The 24026-nt window shown below is 38.2% G+C and overlaps 1 protein-coding gene across 11 annotated transcripts in view; it reads right to left on the reverse strand.

The window, feature by feature from the left end:
• SNRK (SNF related kinase) overlaps positions 1 to 24026 on the reverse strand; it is a 46464-nt gene continuing 22438 nt past the window's right edge. For all 11 annotated transcript variants that reach the window (XM_079114150.1, XM_079114147.1, XM_079114148.1 and 8 more), the window contains 4 exons: positions 11553 to 11694; positions 9038 to 9250; positions 6212 to 6346; positions 1 to 3856 (listed from right to left, as the gene is read on the reverse strand). In XM_079114150.1, the coding sequence (XP_078970276.1) occupies positions 2638 to 3856; positions 6212 to 6346; positions 9038 to 9250; positions 11553 to 11694 (1709 nt within the window). In that variant the 3' untranslated portion in view covers positions 1 to 2637. The remainder of the gene's footprint in view (positions 3857 to 6211; positions 6347 to 9037; positions 9251 to 11552; positions 11695 to 24026) is intronic.

Below are 24026 nucleotides of genomic sequence, written 5' to 3' on the forward strand. Positions count from 1 at the left end.
TATTGCTGAACACCAATATGTCACTTTATTATTTGGATTATTTTCCCATTTGTCACATACCTGCCAATGTTTACACAATGAGGAAAATCAACCAGAATTGGAAGCAACTGACCAAATCAGTTGATAATTCTGTACCCTCTTAACACACATCAATTTTTACTTGGTAGAAATATCTTTAATTCAGTCTCACGGCTAGTCTTAAAATCGGTGTCAAGATTGTCACATCTTTAAATACAGATAGAATTGCCAGAAGTACATAATTTTATATATATACACACATACAGAAAAATACAAGACTAACTGTTTTCCCACAATATTTAATTTATACACTACTGTAACTATATGCAACTTTTGAAGACAGGTTAAGGGGTACAAGTAACTGTTTAGCGCAAGTAAGTAGTTTGGTCCAATATTATCTTAAATGTAATGGTTTTCCGCTCCCTCCCTTTTATGTGACGACATACTATGACATACAACACATGCACAATCATTCACTTATCAACAAATGAGTTAGACAACACTCAGACAGACAGCTGTATACCCAGAGGGTCACCCAACCACACACAACTAATAAGGCTATAATACAGCTATGCAGCATAAATGGTCAACACTGCTGATCCTAAAGTGAGCACCATATATACATCTGAATATAAAAAACCATTGAAAACCAAACACATGTGGGTTAGTTAAAAGGTGCCATTCCAAGGCTGTACATAATCACAGGAAAAAGTATTTACATTACTTGGAAAACAGCTGCAACAAAGAGTTTATTGCCAATGCCCATTATAAACTTCTCTCCTACGTTTAATACAGATGTTACGCTCACGATCTATGTGAACCACACATCTTATTTCTGGCCCTTTATATGATCCCTGCTCAAAAGTTTCAAGCAAATGTGTTCTATGGCTTCACCCACACATCTATTCTCATAGCTTTCAATGATAAATATCACAATGAACTAGAGCTGTAGCTTAAAACATATCTAGCTAGCCTAGGTCTAGAAAGTAAATTAAGTATTTTAAGTATCATTTTTACTTAGTCTAGTTAGGTATACTGTGAAATTCAGAGTTCTGAGTAAAATATATTAATCCTAAAGTAGCAGAGTTAGTGAGTACTTGAAGAAACCGTGACCAACGTAATGCAGCTCTTTGGTGCTCTGCCTGCTCTCTCAAGTACGTGACCAGATGCATCTCAGTTCCTCACTTGGAGCCACGACAAGAGGGGGAGGGGGAGGGGGAGGGGGAGGGGAAGGGCCCAGGGCCCAGTCACATCCTATCACCAATGTTGATAAGCACTGTTTTTAAGACACCCCTCATCCCCCACACCCCAGGACATGGCATGATATAACAGCTTCTGGCTCCTTCCGAAATTCACAATCTGCAATATATTGCATCCTAAAAGAAAAAATGCCAGGAGAGATGATTATCTGGTCAAAAGTAGTCTTTATACAGAAATAGTTTAAAGCAAGAGTTCTTTGATTATTGTTTGGCAGGAAATGGCATGAAGGCAAAGGGAAACACTTACGGGGGGGGGGTGCGTTTACAAAGCAGGCTTTGTGCATTTTTGTTGGCTGTGTGAATTTTACCCTTTCATGTGTATTTTTGATCAGCCAATTTTCATAGCTAGCTGAGCCAAAGGATGGAATGGAATGGAAATAACAAGAGACAACCTAGTTAACAAGCTCCTAAAAAACAAAACTTACTTGTTTCAATTTACAGAGTTTTGACTTTGCCAACATCTGTGTGCACCTCTGCTTCTGTACTAGGCCCTACAGTTTCTTCTATCGATATGGTTTTGAAGGATACCCTGCAGAATGCCCTACGGGAAGGAATTTACAGAGCATCTCTCTGTTCTGTTAGACAGACATACACTCTATAAGTAGAGTTAAGACATTAATTCACTTCGTCACATTACAAAAGATTGTCTGCTTGTAATTTATCACTACAGGGGAAGCTGCCTTACAAATCTAAGTACTTTATCGCACCTATTACAAAAACAAGAAAATCTTCAGTTAAATTTTAAGAGCCCAAACTTTTTTTTTTTTTTCACACTATAGCTTAAGACAAACAGGTGTGGGTATGTTCAAATCATAGTTCTAAGGTTCTCAGTGCAGATGCTTGCTGTCCTCTGCTCTGCACAGGCCACGGGTGGTTGGGCAGCATGGGCTCACTCCCAGGCCTGTCAGCTTTACCACGTTATTGCTTTGGTTCTGTCTCAGACACCACAGTGTGCCTCAGAGCACAGAGTTTCCGTATCACAGAAGGTCAGGACAGGAATTTAGATTTTTTACAAGGAAACAAAAGCATTTTCTCTCCCTAGGTTAAGTGCAGAACATCAAATTTCTAAGTGCTCCACTTATGTTAGGTTCCAAAGATACATTGTAATTTGATCCTGATCATCCACATTAAAATTATGAATGTAAAAATTACACAGTAGACTTTTCGGCTGGAAAAGAAAAGAGTCTAGCAGCATGCACAAAGACCATGCATTGTCACAGCGTCAGGAGAACAAATGAAAAGCTAATAAATAATTGCTCATAACACCCACTTTCAAAGAGTAAAACTGAAAGGAAACAGTGAAGCGAGCCGGTCTTTGCGGCTCTGAGCAGGAGGTGTGCCAGTGGCCAGTGGGCCGCAGTCAGATGACGTGGCAGCAGCTGGCTTGGCTGGAGGCACACAGCAGCCCCTCCTTAGGGTTCCGCTGAATGTTCACAGAGATGGTCTTTTCACACAGAGGTAGCTGGAGCACGTTATTTTTCAGGTTCCTGTTCTTTATTCGTTCCAATTCAGTGGTGGTATCTGCCATGTGGTCAGAGAAAAACTTTATGCTGCCCACTGCCGGGGCCTGCCCTGCGTTCCCTGTGGAGCTGATGCACATTTTCCACGTGGACTTTTCCTGGACCTTCACACTGGAAAACGACAAGCCCTTCTGGGGATCAATAATGTACTTGGTGCCGCCATGAAGCTGGGAGCCAAGGCAGAGGCTCATGAGTTTGAGGCTCTCCACGAGCTCCCCGGCACTGCGCGAGGCCAGCTGCATGGAGTTGCTGGGGCCAGCACAGCGGCGTGTGCTGCCTGAAGTGTTGGTGGGGTTGCCACCAGAGCCACTGGAGGGGCTGCCCCCACCGGCATTGTTCTCACTCGGGCTGGTCTTGTCCGCCCCTCCACTGCCATTGCTCGGCTTGCTCTGGCCCCCACCATCCCCCTCACTGCCAGGGGGCCCTTCGCTGCTATCCCGGCGGTGCCAAGAGTAGGTGAACCCACTATCTTTATCCAGGCGCCGCCGGCTTTCAGAATCATCGTCACTGGTTTCTGAACTACTGCAGCTGGAGCCCCGGCCCTGACTTTTCCTCCGGTGGTAGCGTTTGTGAACCGTCCCAGGGGAAGCAATGTTCATCTTTAACCTGCTCAACTTGGGAGGCAGATTCTCATCCATGTCAAATTCATCATCTGATTCCCCTTCTTCAAAGATCTGGTTGAGGACAGGAGCACTTTTCCTAGATGTCAGGCGGTTGGTCACTGAGGGCTTCCGGCGCAGAACCACTTGTGTTGAGAGGGACATGGGTTTCTTATCCTCTTCATCCTCCTCTTCATCTTCTTCCACCCTAAACAGACACTTCCGTCCACTGGCAGTGGGTTTTAAGGTTGTGGGTGGCACCGTGGAGAGTGCTGGTCCAGCCAACTCCTGGAGGTCGTCTTTCTTAGCTGAGTCGCACAGGCCTTTGCTCCTGTGGCCATTGAGGACGTTGTCAGCAGCCCGGGCAGGAGACTGGGGAACAGTCGCATGGGACAAAGGTGTAGCTGTGAGGTCATCCTCAAGATCCTGGGGTACATCGATTTTGGTTGGCCATGACTGCCTGTGTAAGAGATTGGAAAAGAAAAGACCCATGGAGTCACATGCACATGTTAGTAAGGGACATCACAAAAAAATTGCTGGGACAAAAATCCACAGACTTGAAAAGGAAAAGCAGCAGAAGCCATGCAAACTCATTTCACATCCTGCAAACATCAGCAAGGATGCCAGCAGGACAAACATCATTTGAAATAGACAAGGGCAACTTCATCACAGGCATCAAGATAGAAAATGGGACAAAGACCGACTGCAGCTTTTCTACACAAAAGCTTTATGCTATAAGACAAACCTCTTGAGAAAGCACAACTTTTCAAAACCTGAACAGCACACATATTTTGTTCCTTTGGTTTACAGCACAACCTTTAAAGTTATATTATTGCTAAAAAGATTCATCTGGAATTCCCAGTGCTGATTCTACACGATGGGGCAAAAGCTGAGCATTAATACAAATAAATGGAAATAGCTTAAAGGTGGATTATAACTCGCATACGTAAATCTTCTCTCCAGTAAAAAAAACTAAGTATAAATAAGCACATTTTCGAGTGTCCATACAAGTATAAGAAATAGAAAAACTGACTTATGATTTGAACTTTGATTTTATTCTCTGGCCCAGAGTCACCTAAATGATGAGAATCTGGTAGCCAAAGATGACTATCTGGTAGCCAAAGAGAACTTATGAAAATAAGGCTCTCTAGCCTCTGTTTTGAAAAAACATCTTTGAATTCTTAACTGTCCTCTCTGCCCAGAGGAATAGTAGATGCCAGAGACATTTAAAACAGTCACTTCCATGCTGTGACATTTTCATTTCACACCAATTTTTTAGCCTAAAAATAAAACCCAATTAAATCTATAACTTTAAAAAACTGCCTAGGGATTTTACGGCAGACATCCTTACCCCAGCTCAGCCCCTCTTCCTACCTTTCAAGGATGGAGTGAGCCACCTGCCAGAGCCACTGCAGGTACTTTGTAACAGGTGAGTGTTTAATGATATTTTTAAGATCAAGAGTGTCTCTGGAAAAGCCATCTATCCTCCATCAAAACAATCACACAAGCTCTGTGGGCCTTGTGGCCCTGCAGAGCTGCACACAGTGGAGCTGTTCCAGAACTGAACAGCTGCTCAAACACCCCAGCAAACACTGTGGTGGGGGGTGAGGTGCTATGTGAACTGCAGTCAATCAGTGTGAGATGGGAAGAGGGCAGAGACCACGGACAGGAGGTCCCTCCTTCAACTTAAAGCGAAAATCCACTCTGACAGTCCGCACCCAGAAATAAGGATGGTAAGTGCTGCATCTGTAGGGCACTCTCCTAGCAAGGCATCCCTCAACCAATGGCTATTAATGTGAGATTATCAAAACAGTAAAAAACTTACATATTGAATACATATCTGCATTCAAAACCGTAAAACTAAATAAATAATCTTTATAGCCATAACAATGAAGAAAAATCATCTCAGTGACAAAGATTGCTAACAGAAATTACAAATGAATCTGACAGTTCACAATGATTGAGTGCTTACTGGAAGCCAGCCACTGCCACGACAGCCGTGCAGGGATTAATTCACTGAACCCCACAACAACTCCGTGAAGTGAGTGCTATTATTTATCCACCTTTTACAGATGAAGAAATCAAGTAACAGAGTCACCTGTCCAGGGTTACACAGGCTTGATGACAGCGACCTCTGATGATAGGCTGGGTACCATGATTGTTAACCCCCTCAGTCTATGCTTCACTCTGCAAACTACAAATCCTGGTAGGACTACTTTACTAAAGATGATAGTGATGATCAGATATTCCTAATAATGAGAGCAAACACAGAGCCCTGGTCTTAGAACTTAATGTATATTCATTTGTTCACCCCTCACTACAACCCCAAGAAGTAAATATTATAATACCCATTTTACAGATTAGGCAGTTACACCACAGGAAAGTCAAAAGCTAATGAATCAACTAGCTGAACTGACTGTCTAATACCTAAAATCCTGAGAGTGTAATATGGTACAAAAATGCCCTATGTATCTTATAAAAATTATTTCAAATAACTGAGGAAAAATTCAACATTGTTCCTGGGATGAAAACAACACAATAATATACGTCAGACTTGGAAGAATGTAATGAAAACAACTAGCAGACATACTGGCTAGAAGCAGCTACTGACTCTACCACTGAGCCCAAGAAGAGAAGCTTCTGGTGATGAGGGAACCAAGACCCTAGCCACCCCCAGCAGCCCAGGTGTGGCCTCTCCAATGAGGTTGCCATCACTGTTAGGACCCTCTCACCCCAGAGTTAGGAAGCACTCACACAAAATAGTTCACTATTTCAAAACGCAACTTACTAAAATCAGTGAAGACATTTTTCTCACCTAAACTGGGCCTTGATATTGCTAGGGCTGGCAGATCTAGTTTGTATTTCTTTCTCTTGCTTTTCTCTCAGGATCCTTTCAGCAAGCAAGAAGTAAGTGGCTGTGATGTGGTTATACCTGTTGGTTTCCAGGGCTCTGAGGAAAACGAGATGAGAGCAAACATAAGCTAGAGAAAGGTTTGTTTTATAAGAATTGGAAAAAAACAAAAAGTACAAGCAAATGAAATTCAATGACGGGGAAGCTTTAAAAGTATACAAAAATGTAAACCATAAAAACAAATAAATTAGGTCATTCCTGAAAGTCTAAAAACCAATTAATAAAAGATGTTCCTTTTAGTGGAAGGGAAAAAAAATGCTGATAGCAGCTGGGCTTGATGTCAGTTTCTGATGCATAAGAAAAAATATGAAGCTTCTAAGAACAGGAACATTATCTGAAAATTTAACTTGTGTATGTAGTGTATTATTTGTTAAACTGGCTTATTTGCTTCCATTTGAAGAACAAAATGAAGACAAGGCCTGTGTTACATGAATGTATACTGAAATGCTAGTATCAATCGAAAAATTTGGTAATGTTCTTATTTTCACACTATGTTTATTAGCGTTTTAGGCATTACAGAATTACTACCACCAATTGAAAGTATGTCATTATTAACCTCTTTGAATAAAATCAATGTTATTTATTCATCTGTTTAAATGGTAATGCTCACAGAGTACCTCATCTGTCCACTGTGCTGGCTAGGTGCTGGGGCACAATGCCAAACAAAGCACGTGACCTGTCTCCTTTCCTGTGGCTGGCCCATCATGGGACATGCCATGAGAGTGTTTTGGAAAACCCCAAGGCCCAGAAATATGTAACAAGATTTTCAGAGACTTTCTATACTTAGTGAAAAAAGATAACAAACACTTAAGAAAGAAATGATTCCAAGATTACTTTTGAAAAAAAGTACAGGGGTGGGCAGGCTGGAGGAGGCCAAGGTGAAATTCAGGGTCAGAATGATTTCTCAGAGTTGTTTCTCAGCAGAGCACCAAAGAAGGCAGTTAGCGGTGCTCAGGGGACATACTATAGGTTAAACACGTGTGTTTCAACTCAGGACTTGCCCTCAGAAGGAGTAGCTTTCTCATAACATGAGCAGCTGGCAAGAATTAAGACTCACTCAGAAAGCAGCAGCCTTTGGTCTCCCAGTCCCTGCTATACTTTGGAAGCTAGTGGATGGGCAAACTACAGCTACCTAAACCATTTAAACTTACTTTCCCTTTGAATTTAAATTAAATTTACACTATTAAGTTGTTCTATATGACACCACTGCATATGCATATGTATTTAAGTTACAAACATTAGGCCAATTCAGGAAGAAACAGACAGCTTTTTACCCATTCAAAAGTAAAAAAATAATTTTCTATACATTCCTAAAGTGTGTGTCCATAGCAGATACAGCAAAATGTTCTGTTCTCTGCCAAAGTCATCTAAGTAGCTGTGTGTTGATCTAGGAGGACTCATGATATACTTGGCAATCTGTAGAAATTTGTAGTTAAACCAAAATTAAGAACCTGGGTTTATTTTTGTATATCTCTTTCCAGTATACTAAAAATACCCTCAAGCAGAGCATGGTGGTACATATCTGTAATCTCAGCTACTCTGGAGGCTGAAGCAGGAGAACTATAAGTTCAAGGCCAGCAAGATCCTGTCTCAAAATTAAAAAAATAAAAATAAAAAGGGCTGGTGGTGTAGTTCAGTGGTACAGTGCCCCTTGGTTTCAATCCCCAGTACTGAAAGAAGAAGAAAAAAAAACCCACCCCTAAGATATGTCCTTTAGGCAGACCCCCACCCGTCTCAGAGACCAGTCCTCTGCTGGTACACTCTTAACAGCCAACACATGGCAGAGGATGTGGGTTCAGCCTGGGACCTCTTCTCCACTGGATCGAGGTGATGGGTTAGATCCCATAAGTCCACAGGGATCCCTGAAGGGAATATTTTTCTTGCCTCCCAGATTATATCCTCTTTTCCTCATACTCACTGTTTCATTCAACATATTAAATAACTTTCTACTTTTCGTTTATAGAAATGCTGCACGTAGTTAGAACCTCTTATAAAAATTATTCATCATTAGAACAAAGCGAGTGCATCTTTAATCTGCATTTTCCTTGATTTCAAACTGCTTAGGTTACTGAAAACTAACTTTGAAGCTGCACCTGGGGGTGCACTTGCCTAGCATGCACAAGGCCCTGGGTTCCACCCCAAAAGCAACCCCATCCACTGGAAAAAAAAAAAAAAAAAAAAAAAAGGCTTTAGCTTTAATTAACAACTTGTGTAATTTGCAGGTCCCAGGTCACTGCAGTAAGGACTCTAAAAAAGACAGATAGTCATTATAGAGCAAAACTAATGGCTACGGCTATGGTTGAATAAAACTTCACTTATTAAAAAAAAGTGCATTTATCAAACCCTGATTTAGTTAGCCCATAGAGCTGCCCTGGTCTCCCTACTCACTGTGGGGACCCGCAGGAGACACAGGAATGAAAAGGGATGTATATCTACAGACAAGGTGCATACTGAGACACAAAACAAGCTATTCCAATTCACCCCACAGAAAGTCAGAAAGGCCATGGCACTCAACTACCACCACCCAGTGATGGCTTACTTGTTCATTAGAACAAAAATATAACAATAAAAACTTTCTGTGTCAGGTCCTGGACCAGGAATGCTGAAGATAAATGACAATTCCTGTCAACTGAGAACTGTATCCATTACATAGTATCAGAAGGCTCTGAAGAATAAGGAAGTCGGTCCATTCTAGGAGTCCTAAAGCTGTACTGATAAGTTTTGACATACTCAACAATGGCATCTCGATCTGCTATGTCCCCAAGCACCATGCGCTGAATGATGCTGTTGTGCTCCTCTTCAGAGAGATTTTTGTATGACACAAGGGGTATGTTATACTTTGTGGCTGGTGAAGGGTCCACTCCCTGAAGCCATGGATGGTTTTCAATCTCTTCTAGAGAGGCCCTCCTCTTGGGATCTCTTTGTAGCATCCGTGTGATTAGGCTGGAAAGGAAGGTATGTCCATTGTTAAAGCACTGTGCTTGCAAGATTAAGGTAGCAAATTATTTTATGAATAATAACTATTTCCTATATCCACATCATAACTTTCATTAGGTTCACTAGCAGGAAAAGGGACACAGATGGGAATAATGAGAATTTAGTGTCATTGTATTTGTAAGATAAAAAATTACAACCTTCAAACATTCTGATAAGCTGAACACCAAAATATAGTTTTCCTACCATTTAACACTAGATATCAACATCTGCTCCGGAATTAACTGGCTTAATGAAATATCAGAACCAGGCACAATGATCATCAATGACAAAATAGAGTACACTAGCCAACTTCTGACTCAGGAAGAATGAATAACCCTCCTGATGAAAACCACTAAGTGCTATGGAATGCATTTTTAGAAATAAATTTTGTTAGCCGGGCTCGGTGGTGCATGCCTGTAATCCCAGCGGCTCAGGAGGCTGAGGCAGGAGGATTGTGAGCTCAAAGCCAGTCTCAGCAAAAGCGAGGTGCTAAGCAACTCAGTGGAACCCTGTCTCTAAATAAAATACAAAACAGGGCTGGGCATGTGGCTCAGTGGTCGAATGCCCCGGAGTTCAATCCCTGGGGCCCTTGCCCCCAAAAAAGTTTGTTTAAAGCATTTTGTTAGTAATATAAACAAAAAAACAAAAAATACTTAACAACTAAGAACAAAGTGAAAGGAGGACACTTAGGAGATTAATGCCAAAGCTGGTCTTTGGCCTGTTCCTGCCTGCCTTTGTTTTGAAGGCTACATTGGGTACATGTAACAGAACCTGTAGAGCCTACTGACAGTGGTTCAAGAGCCCTTGCAAAGAGCTAGAACCCAAACCTGAGTATTAGAGTGACTGAGAAGGAAATTCACTGTTCAGAAGAGGTCAAGAAGAAAACTTGCCTGCCTCAATACTGACTTGGAAGAGAGGTGCATGAATACCTTCTAAAAACTTGTAACTACAAGCTTAACTGGTCCTCACACAAATTTGTGAATCAAACTAATGAAATCAGTTAGACATGTTCCCAGGTAGCTAGCAGAGAAGTAAATACACAAATCCTTATTAATGGAATGTAACTGAAAAACCAGGCCTCAGAATTACCCAAATATTACAAAAAGCATCACAGTCGGAAAACACAAAGGAAGCAAGACACCAGTAACAAGACCCAAGAAACACAGAGCAAAATCAGAATAGAAATGCTTCAAATACCCAAATATCAGACATAGAACATAACTGAGTTAAATATGTTTAAGAGAAGCTTGAGCATACAACCAGGCCAAAAAAAAAAAAAACCACAATTATACTATGTGGTCTTGGGGGGGAAAAAAACAAACAACTAAGTAGGTCTTCTAAGGTAAAAAAAATAAAAATAATCACTGTAACTTAAAAAAAAATTCAATGAATAAATTTTTCAAACTAGTCATAAAGACAATGAACTGAAAGATAAGGTTAAGGAAACTGATATGGAAAGTATAAGAGATTAACAGATAAAAAGGACGGAGTGAAAATATATATCTAATCAGAGTTCTAGAAGGAAACAAGAAAATGTAAAAGAAACTGTATTTGAAAAGATACTGGTTAATAATTTTCCTAAATTTATAAAAGGACACAAATCATGAACCAGGAAGCCCAACATATCCTAAACACAATAAGTAGAGGATCTGAAAAACAGTCTGAAAGGAAAGACAAACACATAGGCAGAGACAACAAGATAGCTGATTTCTCAACAGAAACAATGGATGTCAGAAAATAGTGGAAGAACATATTCAGCAAGCTGAGTAAATTGGCCAAAGGAGTGTGTGAATAAAATTATGAGCCATCTATGTAAATCCTAAAATAGTGTGCTGATTATCTCTTCTGAAAATAAAATGCCCTATTTTCTGGAACTTAAAACAACTCCAACAATTCCAAATGGTCTGCTTTTTGTGGCTGCAGAAAAAGGTCACTTTCATGGCAACATCTTCACTTCAACGGAAGTGAATAACTATCACTTCTGGAGGCTGAAGACAAATACAATGGATTTCTTGAAAACAAACATATTTAAGAATTATATGAGTACATTTTATAATCTAATAGATTTTAAATCAAATTCTGGGGCTAACACTCCCCCTAAAGAGTATGCTCAAGAAGAATATGCTCAAAAATTAAAATACACCTAGACCCTTAGATATTGAAGCCATCTCAAAATTTCTTGACATGTTAATGGCATCAAATAAAATTCCTGGTTTTAACATTAGTTCTTAAGATTTCCACTTACTTTTTTTTTTTTTTTTTTACTTACTCTTTACATTCTTTAGACACATGGGATGGTACTGTGTATTTGCAATCCATGATCATTGTCAATGTTTCACTGTCATTGGCCTCTTGAAATGGTGGCTGCCCACACACCAACATGAAAAGGATCACTCCCAGACTCCATATATCTACAAATCAAAAACATATTTTTTAAATATTGGAGTAGTTAGAAAATCAAAAACACTATGAAGAGTAAAAGTAGACTAACAATATTATTTCATTTTGAGCAGTCAAAAGCATTTACATCTTTAAGTAAAAATAACAAGGAAAGAAAACTTAAGCCACAATAGGACAAGATGTCTTCTTCACTGAATTCTCTTAAGGCCCAAGCAAGTGCCAGTACATTGTGAATGGTCAATAAATGTTCAGTGAAGAGATAAATTAATTTTTGTTATTAACAAGAATATCTACTTGGAAGTACCTACCTAGCTTTTAGGTCAAAGGACAACATACTGCCCTTTTTCCATTACAAGACAACATACTGCCCTTTTTCCATTACAACGTATGCCAGAGCTAAAACTAAGATACTAGTATCTGAGACCTGAAAAGGATTTTATCTAAGGTTACATTATCTCAATTGTTCTTTACCTCAATCCTGGTGAAGTAACTAAGTCATTCACCTCATGGTCACTTTATGGAAATTAAAGCTCAGAGACAAGCAAAAATATGGCTGATGAGGAAACAGACTGGATATCTATCACTAGATGGCAGAACTAGAACCCAAGGTTTAAGTAACCAGAAGGCAAATTTCAGCTTAAACTCAGTGGGAGCCACTCAATGCAGTCACTCAATGAAGCCATTAAAACGCCAGAAAATGAAGTTTCCCATCATTGAAAATATTCAGCAAAGATCGGGCAAACTTCTAATAGTCAGCATAAGGATTCCTACCACACTGGCAAGGCTGGACTAGCTGATATCTGAGGACCCTCCCCACCCAAGCATTAGACTGACACCAACAACAAACTACTTCCTATCTCTTGTCATTAAACAAGAAACAAACTCATCAATGAGATGGAAAAAGTAATTATTTTTAGATGAAAAGATATGGTATTTTTGATAAAAAGGGTTTATGAAGGAGATCATAAATTAATTCATTCCAGAAACTAAAATATAGACATGAGAGTGTAAAGATCCACATAACAAAAAGAATCAATTCAATATTTCTAGACCACAAAAAGGCTTATAAGAGAACGGAGGGGCAGGCCACATGACCTGTATCATCACATGTTAACGCTTAACTGCTATTTACATGTAAGCTTAAAACACTCAAAATAATGTAGGCTCCCTACTAAGTGAATTAAAATTTATTAATAAAATCTCTGCCTTGGTTCAAACTGAGCAAAGAAGGTAACAAAGGCAGGAACTCAAAAGTTATACACAATGTGATATTTTAAATATACAATAAATTTTACTAATGATGCTCTAATGGAAATTAGTGAAAGGGATAAAAATTTTTCTTACATTAAAACGTTAATATAAATGAGGATAAAAGAGAACTACAGATCTTTCAGTCCAAACTCTTGGCTCCGTAGGATTCCTAAGAGGTCTGGCACTGCTTGTTGGATGCATGAATTATCTGACCTACTGCCTCAGGGCAGCAAGCTGGCTCAGGAGTCTACCCCACTCACTGACGGTCATTTCTCTGCCTTGACCTTGGAATTCAGAGGAACATACCCTTTCAAAATCAAACAATTTGAAAAATGACAGTAGGTCGTAGTTATTCTTTAAATAGCCAGTGAGAACCCAATTCTAATAGAACCTTACTGAGATACTTAGTTCATGTTTAACTTAAACCATTTTTGTGCAACTTGAACTTGCTATTTTGTGGTATCTGCCCCAACTCCCAAGGTACCACTGTGAACAAGTGGCAATTATAATTACTTTCCTTTATTGCATGCTGTCCCTCATTTCACAAAACAATTATGTTCTAGAAATTGACTGTAAACTAACTCTTATCCTTCCACTGATGTCCATTTTCACAAGAATGGAACTTTACCAAGTTTTGATCTATAATATATAAACTTTGCTATCCCCCTTCCACCAAAGAAAGGACTTTTAATGACCTATAACAAAAAATGCATTAACCTAGGCAGTTAAAACAAAAACTCTTCTGTTGTTCAAATACTGACATCCTTTAATGCTACTTCAATCATCGTACCTAACCACTAATACATATGTATTTGATATATAATAAATTCCTCTTTCCACAAAAAAATCCTACAAAATGTGTATAAAATGAGTCTGTTTATGTTATTTCCTCTACCATCTCATACTTTAACTGTGGATAAATGAGTTTTATTTTTTACTTTTTATGATAAACTGGAGTTGACATCTGACAATATAATTATACAAAGCTGATATTCCAAAAATATAATGGAATAATATAACTATCAACTAGCAATTACACAAAATTCTTATTTGGTTAAAGAAAACTTTCTTTTTCTGTTAAATTTTAATCTCACAAGAAAAAATCCAATAATTTAGAAATATTCTCAGATAATTTGCTCAATAAAATTAACACGCACTGCTTGTTATAAAGTGATACATGGTTGGAAGAGCTAAAAACAAGAAAAGCAACACACACACACACACACACACACACACACACACACACACACAAATTTCCATCATTTCCAGTTAAGAGTTTATAAATAATTTCTTGACAAGGAAATACTTAAAAGTTGAGAAACTTAGAAATAAAATTCTATATCAAGTGCTTTGCTAAGTTACTAGATAACAATTTGAAGCATTTAAACTAGAAAAAGAGCTGTGCAAAGAAGGACAAAAATTTAGAATGGGCCTATGACTTCTTCACTGAGACATGATTATTCAGAGAAAAAAATCTATACCTGTTACTAGACATGTACAGACTTTTTTTGTCACTATTTCTTAAACAATTCAGTAAACTATTACACAGCAATTATATTGTATTAGGAATGATTAATAATCTAGAGATGAGTTAAAGCATACAGGAGGACGAAGTGCATGTTATATGCAAATCAAATACCATTTTACACAAGGGACCTGAGCATTCTTGGACTTGGTATGAAGGGTGCCCTGGAACCAATCCTCTGGAGGGATAAGTATATTTATTTTCTGGATTTATTTCTCTCTCTCTCTCTCTCTCTCTCTCTCTCTCTCTCTCTCTCTCTGAATGATTTTACTTTTGTCATCCCAAGGGACAAAGGAAAAAGACAAAAAGAGGACACCAGAGTAATATGATATTAGTCAAGTTATATAAGAATGTGTCCCTATCTTTAATATGGGAATACTAATAGTAATCTACTTCCTCATCAAGCTGTCATGGGCATTAAAAGGACTAAAATAGAATCCATGCTAAGAATTCTGCACAGAGAAGACTCAGAGGTAGCTGTGTCTGCCTCATCCTTACTCCCAGGCACAGAAGACAGATGAAAGAGATACCCTTGCTGTTTTAAGACTTTACTGAGGGAAACAAAAAACAAAAGTAAATTTAAGAAGACACAAAGCCAACCAACATGTGGGAAAAAACCAACGAAGATAGGAGGGAGAGAGGGAAAGGCTTCTTCAAGAGCATGGGTTCCCAGGACTGGCCATTTGGTTACAGGCCACTAATACCATCAGGAAAGCTTATCTGTTACATTCTCCCATAAATAGGAGGCAGAGGTGGTACTTAATAAAATTCACTTTAGTGCATATTTTAGACTATCTTTTCCTTACAAAACAAAACTTACTAATAAAACTACAAATTCACAAGGCATAGATGACAACCTCAAGTTAAAATGCTAGGACTGTAAGGGCCCCACCAAAACTATAAATGGGGGTTGGGGTGGGGTGGAGGTCTAGAACATGGAATGGGGCCTTTATTTCCATTTTTAAAGAATGTTGATGGAATTGACTATACATGGGTTAACGAACATCAGCCATCTGAACTATCTTAATGCTGATATCATTATCTGGAACACATACTTTGATTTCAGACCCGGCTATAGATAGAGACTTGTGTTGAATAAAGATGGAAAAAAAGAAAATATCACATGAGCATAATTGGTTTGGTTAAAAAATTTTGCAACTCATGGAAATGTGGAAAGGAGTGGAAAGATAATGAACTCTTTCACAGTACTAATTGTGCTGATCTCAACCTAGATGGAATTAAGATCACAAAATGATTGAAGTCTCATCTGCAAACACTTGGAAGATTTATTTATCTCAATACAACTGAATTATGCTCTTTCTAGGATTTGAGTTTATACTAAAAAGGTCATTTTATGCAGGCTTAAAAAAAGATCAAAATGAAAACAAAAAGAACAAGTTAATCATTTATTTGAGAAAAAGTAAATGATGGGGATGTCATAACTACTGAGAGAGTTTCTTACAATTTTTTTTTCTAAAGGGAATCATCTATACAGCAAAAGGAGAGGGACTCAAAAACACTAAAAATGGGAAGATCAGAAGAAAGGTTTTAAGTAGAAACCCCTATTTTTTTTCTTCTAGATTTTTCAGTACAGTCATAAGTCATGAAAGAAGCAACAGAACTAGACTATTCTAAAACCGCTACAGATGGCATGGGGCAACTTTTACAATACAACACCACTTAATAGCTGGTAAGATTTATGCAATCACTTTTCACTTCCAACTGTGGTCACTAGCAACTGACATATGACCCAATACTAAAGTAAAAGGCAGTGCTTTCTTAGAATACTAAGTACTATTTCACAAGTGTATAGGTTAAAGGAGTCTACAAGAAAAGTTAGGACCTTTATTTTCTTATATTGATATTCAGAAACCTAATCACCCATGGTTTATCCATCTGAATTTCTATTTACACAGTAAGAGCTACTGATCTGCATCCAAAATCACCCAGAGTTCTGACTACTAAAGGTTCTTTCTTGCTCCAAACAAGAGCAGTGTTTAGCCGAAAGGAACATCACCAGAAAGCATTCTGAAAATGAACAAAGTGTTAAGAGTGAAGCAGAAGAGAAAAGAATTTAAATAAGTCTTTTAGACATGCTTTAGGATATCCCTGTTATCCTGGGCCTATCGATACTCTAATAAGTAACAAGTTTTTACTATTTCATAGAGAAATATTCTTTCCATTAAGAACAAAAGTGGGAATGGGTGCCATAATTTCAAACCTACTTTTAAAACACTTCTTTCCCAGAACTAGATTCATCTAAATGCCCCTTGGTGATTCTACAAAATCAATGTACCAACTAAGCTTATCCATTTTGCCCCAAGTTATAGTTCCCATCTGTGCTCTAGGCTGGCCAATGGTACTTCCACACCCAATCTAAACTTAGAAGACATCAGAGATCCCTCATTCTACAGGTCCTGTCACTTCCACATCAAGGAGATATTGTCAATTCTATCATGTGCTTAAAATTCTCAAAGGCTTCCTCCAGTGACCCTCTTCTTCCCCGAGGTCTCCTCATACTGCCCTCCAACCTGGAGAACAGAGTCAACTAATGATTTCAGCATCATTACAATAAGTAGTTATTACAGGTTTTCTCCTATTTTCCTCCATTCCCCCAAGATCCTTGAATGTTGAAAACTTCCCCAGCACCTAGCTGGAGCCTGCTCAATGGAAGTCCAATGAATGGAATGAACCCAAAACTAAAAAGAAAGCAGTTCTGCAAATATTATTTGGGTGGGGTCCCCCAGGAGGCAGTCAAAGCAGAGTTTTAGGGTATAGGAGTAGGTGGGGGTTATTTCTTTTCTGCAAAAAATAAAGCTAAAGAGGGAAAGGAGACAAAGAGCTCAGAGCAGACTCAAGGGGGTAATCACTGAAGACAAGCTGCAGTTTATTTTAGTTAGCTATTTTAGGACTTGTACAAACTTGTTTTTTCAAGTCAAGGAAAACAGAGAAAAGTTCAAGAAGTCAAAGGGTTATCAATCACATGTGGGACTGTGCATGTTCACACAAATCCAAACCAGACAAGCAGCAGACACCCTTCCAACTCAGCATAGCTTCATAAATCACTTTATAAACCTGATTTTTGTACCATTCAGGAAGTGAACTTTACAAATGAAGAGACAAAGATAAGCCAGGTTAAAATGTCCTCACTGGGTGATTACTTTCAGCATGGCATAATGAAAGAGCATACATGCTTGGGGAAAGGTTCCAGAGGGACCTCAGTTCAAATTCTATAATTACTGATTAGCTGTGTATTCTTAGTCAAATAATCCAGCTTCAATGTGCCTCAGTTCTCTCTTCTATAAAACATTACATGTACCATTGCAGAGCCTGCAGGGACTGAGAGCTTTAAACTTTGTACTCAATATATTTCTGTTCTTTGAATTAGAAGAATGCTCATTTATTTATACATAAAAAGTAATTAAAAATTAGCTATGCTTAACAGAACATTAAGATGTAATAAGCAGGTATTTTAAGTAAGTGGAAACTTCTTTAGAGGAATGTAAAAGTAACAGAAAAATGCATACGCAAATTCTCTGCAGAGAGTGATTCTCAGTCTGTGATCTGGCTATACTTGGTTCTGCAAGGTTCCCTTAAGGGGATTCATAGACCAATTTCTTTACAGCATGAATAGTGACAGAATTATTTTATTTTTAGCATGAATAATTGCTTCAAGAGTTAAGAAAATTCAAAATTCAAATATGAAAGTCACTGGTGTTTCATAAAAAATCTGTGACAGTCTTATAAAATGTGATAAAAGGGAAAAAAAAAAAGGACAGGGTTATAGAGTCCACAGAGTATATGACAAAGTGGATAAACCACAGTAACCAACAGTTTCTGGTGGCATCTTGGTACCACAGTGTCCAGGGAGTGGATCTTGTGTTCATGAAGCCAGGGGAGCCACCCTAATTCCATTTCCTTGCTTCAGGCCAGAGCTGTGTGCTCTTGGGGTGAAGGTGACACTAAAGTCAGAACCAACCACACGGGCAGCCACCATGGGTACATTCCCAGACAAAGCTAGTCTGGATGCTCTGGCTGCCTTGAAATTTCCACCCAACCAGAACAACCCCTCAAGGTACTACTTAGTACCTCACTGAAGAATCAGTTACAGATTCATACCTTTCCCCAATTAGATCTTTTAAACAATACTGTATGATATCTAGTTATCTCCTTTTACAAGCTCAAGGGAGAAAATCTTAAAAACCCCAATTCTATTTTAACACTCATCACAGAATCTATAATGTTCATATATTAGAAGTGTTTTTAAAATGTGGAAACAATAACCATCTGCACAGCAACATGCAGCACTTTCCATGAGGAGTTTCCCTGTTCTTCTCATTCAGGGGTTTGGGGACTGGAGAGCAGCTTTACTGGGGACATACAGTGACTAAATGTAGTTTTGCACAGTGATTCCATAATTCCTCACAGCATGAGGACAAATACAATGCAATTTTGTGAATCTAACTTTGAACTACAAAGTAGAAATGTTTAAATTTAGTAAAAATTTAGACCAATTCTGTCTTGTCAGTGAAATGCAACTAGACTAATGTACTATATGGTTAGCACTATAAATTTGAAATCTGCACTCAGTGCTTCTGTTTTATAACTAGTGGAGTATTTTGATGTTTTCTTAAATTGGGTTTTAAAACACCAAGTTTTTTATGTGAGATTAAGATATGCAAACATAAGAATGTACAAGCCATTAAAATATCAGTTAACAGAATTACTTGCATATGGCAACCTCTGGCTAAAATCAGGTTCTTTGAAAGGCACAAAATACTTAACCAAATGAAGTTTTCTGGGTGTTGGGGATACAAAGTCAAATGAGGTATGTTCTTTAACAACAGAGCACTATCCTAGATTCCTTTAAGGGCTTACAATTTTCAGGAGACTTTTTAACTTCCTCACTTAAGAATAAACAGAAACAAACTTTAAGATAAAAAATCTGACAAGATTCAAAATTCAAATATTAGTTATTGATTGTTTGGTCAGCTCTCCAACCATTACATCTTAATTAGACATGTGATTTGAAAATGTATATATTTTCCCATATTTAAACAAAATCAGTATGTCTAGGAATTACAACCAACATACAACCTGGTTATAACTTGAAGGTTATAACTTTCAGATTATTCCTTCACATTAAAACTTAAGCTAGAAAGTTCTCTCAAAAATAACCACTCACTTCCTGTTACTAAAATTAACATTTACTTTTTTCAGATTATCAAAGCACATTTAATGCCAGTAGAATTCTATCCACTGGCAGTCTGCGGGAAGACCCCATGCTCACCAACACCATGGATAATCCTTAAAATTAATCTGTTAGATGTGTGAAGATATAAAAAGTTGTTTTAATTTATACTACCCTGATAATTTTTCCGAGTTAAGGTATAACTAACATATACTAAAACTCACCATTTTTAGTGTGCATTTCTGTAAGTTCTAACAAATGAACTCATCAAAGTACCATCATAATCAAGACATTAAGCAATTATATCACCCCCAAAAGTATCTTTTGCCTCCATGTAGACAAACTCTGTCCCTAGGGCAGGTCCTGACAACCATGTGTCTATTTTATGTCACTCTAAATTTTGCCTTTAAGTGGAGTCATACAGTACATACTTCACCATCTGGCTTTTTTCACTAGTGCATTTGAGACACATCTCTGTTGTTACACACGTCAATAGTTCATCACTTGTTATTGCTGAGTGGTACTCTATTGTACAGATGTTCTACGACTTATCTCAATTCAGGTCGATTATGAATAAAGCCACGAAAAGTATTCATGTACAGGTTTTTATACTAACAAATTTTCATTTCTCTTAGGAAATTACCTAGGAGTGGGTTTGCTAGGTAAGTGTATGCTTAGCTTTATAAGAAACTAACAAACTATTTTTCAAAGAGGCTGTATGATTTTACATTCCTAGCAGAAACATATGAGTTACACTTGCTCCATTCAGGACTTCGTCATTTCTTGGTATTATCAGTTTTTAAAATTTTAGCCATTCTAATGGGTGTGGTTTAATTTGTATTTCTCAATGACTAATGGTGCTTACTTGCCATTTTATGTCTTTGGTGAACTGTCTGTACAAATCTCTGGCATTTTTAAACTGAATTATCATTTAATTTATTAGTGAGTTTTGAGAGTTCTTTATATATTCTGGAAACAAGTTATTTGTCAGTTATGTGATTTGCAAGTATTTGCTCCCAGTCTATGGCTTACTAGGTATCTTTCAAGGAACAAAAATAAACTCAATTGATTTTTTAGAAAGTCATACCCAACATACCAAACACCTACAAGTTAGACCTGTTTGATTTTAAAAAATAAAAAGAATACTGTACACACCAAGGACATGATGGTCCTTTTGGAATCACCCTTGTCTAACACCTTACTTAAGTTTTCCATTATAATCTCCTACCCAACTCACAGCTAGGAAATTTAAAATATAACAAGAAAAATGAGAGCGCTAAACCATAAAACAAAAATGAGAGTTAAGTATTCAAAGGCACAAAAGTAAGAACATTATTCTACAACTATATTTTATGCTCCAAAGCTTACTTCAAAACTACTTGTGCCCACTCTTTACTCACCCATATAAACTTAGAAGACCAGGTCCAAAAAGGAGGTTCATAGTGGTCAATAAATACCTCTGAAACTAAAGCAAAATGTGTTTGCCTGTACCTCTCTGAAGATAGTTTTCATTAGATTCTCTAAGAACCTAGGAGTCATCAAATATACAAATGGAAAGGCAAGGGAAAAGAGTCACTAGGAAGAGCCACAACTAAGCTTTGTTAAATAATTTAAAAGAATGTAAATTTTTATTTCTTTAGTTCATCTTAGTAATTTTTATTTGCTAAACAAGTGCTAAGTTTGTCATGTTTACCAGACAATGGGACACAGATAAAACAGAAACACACAGCCCCCTCTCTCAAGGACCTTACTATCCAGCAAGGGAGACAAGTGAGCCATGTGGAGTGAGGCACAATTGGCAAGGCCCCATCCAATTCCAAATATCAGGGCACGTGTGCTCAAACATCATGCTCTTTTTTTAGCCATCCACAGCCCCTCCTTTACTTTTACTCAACAAACTAGTGTACCTAGCTATGTCCCAGGCACCAGGATTTAGATCTATTGACGATGAGTGTTTGCACAAAGTCTTACATATTTTCCTATTCATCAGACACAGTATCACAAATGCTAAGGTCCTATAATTTTTGCCTTGAGTTTCAGAATTCAAAACACTTCTAAAATAAAATTTTAAAAATTTAGGCACTGTTTTACACTATACTGGATATAATTTTTAAATACACACTTATAAAAACTGGATAAATCAATGTTTTCCAAAGGTAAAATGGATTATATTTAAAAGGGGGAGGAGTTATATAGAAATATGAGAGCAAGGAAAAACAGTGAAGGCACATATTTGGACTCAAGAGTTGTAAAGAAGCACCATCTCCAAACCTGTTCTTCCTCTACCAAAGTCAGTGTTAACATGTGAGGATCTGACAGATAGAAGCTACAGCCCTCAAAGAAAACAAGCATAGTATGTGCCAATGACTATGGAGGTGTTTCTCAAGCAGTCATTACTGGAGTTATGACCACCTGAGGATCATACCTGCAACTTCCTAATGGTCTCCCAAGAACTGTCAGTAACTAGTCCTGCCAGGTCAAGAGCATAACAGAGATCAAGCACAACAGCTTGCATGGAACCGATGACCCTATTCTCCCATAATTCTTACAGACACTGAAATAATCTCGCTTCAGCATCTGGAATTCATTCTGTCCAACGACTGTACTGTGAATAACAGGACTCCAAATAGTGTTTAAGTTTGTTCTGATTGCTAATTTTCTGTTTTGCAAACTAGCTTTTCTTCTTCAAAAGGTTTACAAAAAAAGCTTCTAAAAAAACCAAGCAAATTTAATATTTTCAACTCCTCAAATGATTCCTATGCAATGACCTAAAATGAGTAAGTAGAATCAATTTCGTATGAATTTCTGTAATAAAATAGCAAGTGTTCTCAGTGGTATGAAAAGCTCGACTGAAGTTCTAAGAGACTAACCAGTTATCAAATAAACACCAGGACTTTCATTTTTTTATCTAACATTTTTTTAAAAAAAGAAAAATCTGTACTTTAGAAGTAGACTGTTTCTTAAATATAAATAACCTAATGTTCTAAAAGTTGAATACAACTAAAAACAACATGTGAAAAAGACACATGAGCAAAGTTCTCCAGCCCTTCCTCCCAGTTTTCTCACAGCAGCCAATATATCAGAAATTTCCCTGAGGACAAATTTCCAAAGAAGAGAACACCTCAGATACTCTCCCACACTGGGAGGCAGGAAGGAAAATGAGGCCATGGCCTAACGTTAAATATCCCTCTGGGACTGCAGCCATAACAATCAGAAGCTCAAAGCATTCTGAGATCTCTCTAGAACAGGAACATGTGCGGGGTTGGGGATATAGCTCAGTTGGTAGAGTGCTTGCCTTGCTCAAGCACAAGAGGAACATGTGAAGGAGTAGTATCAGATGAGCTGAAGACTGATTTTTGTGTCTGGTGTTAACCTAAGTACTTTACATGTTTTCACTCATCTAATGCCCTCAACAATCCAAAGGCAGGCGCTATTATTATGTATTGGAGGTAAGAGAGAAAAAAGGAAGAGAAGTGGGGAAGGAGAATAGGCAGTGCTGGGCCCTACACCTTTGGAGAAGATTCCTCTCTGAGGTGGTGTCATGAGGCCAAGAGAATCTGGGGTAACTCTGGGCTAGGCAGGTGTTGAAAGGGCCCTTCAGTAGGACTGGGCCTGGAGTGTGATTAACAGCAAGGAGACAGTGTGGGTGGAGCTGAGGGAGCAACTGGAAAAGCAGTGGGAGGGGAAGTCAGGGAAGAAATGGAAAAGTAGACCTTGAGGGTTACACAGGTCCCTTGTGGAGACTGTAGTTAGCAGTTTTAATTCTGACTGAAATGGAAAGTCTTCAAGGAATTCTGAGCAGAAGAGGAACATGATCAGTCTTAAATTTTACAAGGAACAGATAAACATTGCTCTCTGTAAGAACGAGTAGTGGTTATCTCAAACTGCCATGTCAGTTTACATCCATTCCCCAAGTAGGCAATTTACCTTCCAGGCACTGAATAACGTATTTTTTCTTAAACTTTTCATTTTGAAATAATTATAGATTCACAGGAGTTGCCAAAACCCACAAATACATAGAGAGGTTCCATGTATTCTTCACCCAGTTTCCCCCAATGATAACATTTTGTTTTAATTACAATACTAATCAAAACCAGGAAACTCACATTGGTACAATCTGCAGAGCTCATTCAGATGTCACCATTCTATATGCACTAATTGCATGTGCTTGTGTGTGCACGAAGTTCCTATGCCATCTTATCATGTGTAGATCTGAGCAACTACCATCAGATACAGAATTCTATCACAAGACTCCTTCATGCTAGCCTTTTACAGTCATACCACCCACCACCATCACTAACCCTTGGGAACCACTAATCTATTCATCTTTACAATTTTTCTACTTCAAGAGATTTTTATAAATGGAATTATATAGC

The sequence above is a fragment of the Sciurus vulgaris genome (assembly GCF_902686455.1).
Source record: "Sciurus vulgaris genome assembly, chromosome: 16".
Taxonomy (NCBI): Eukaryota; Metazoa; Chordata; class Mammalia; order Rodentia; family Sciuridae; genus Sciurus; species Sciurus vulgaris.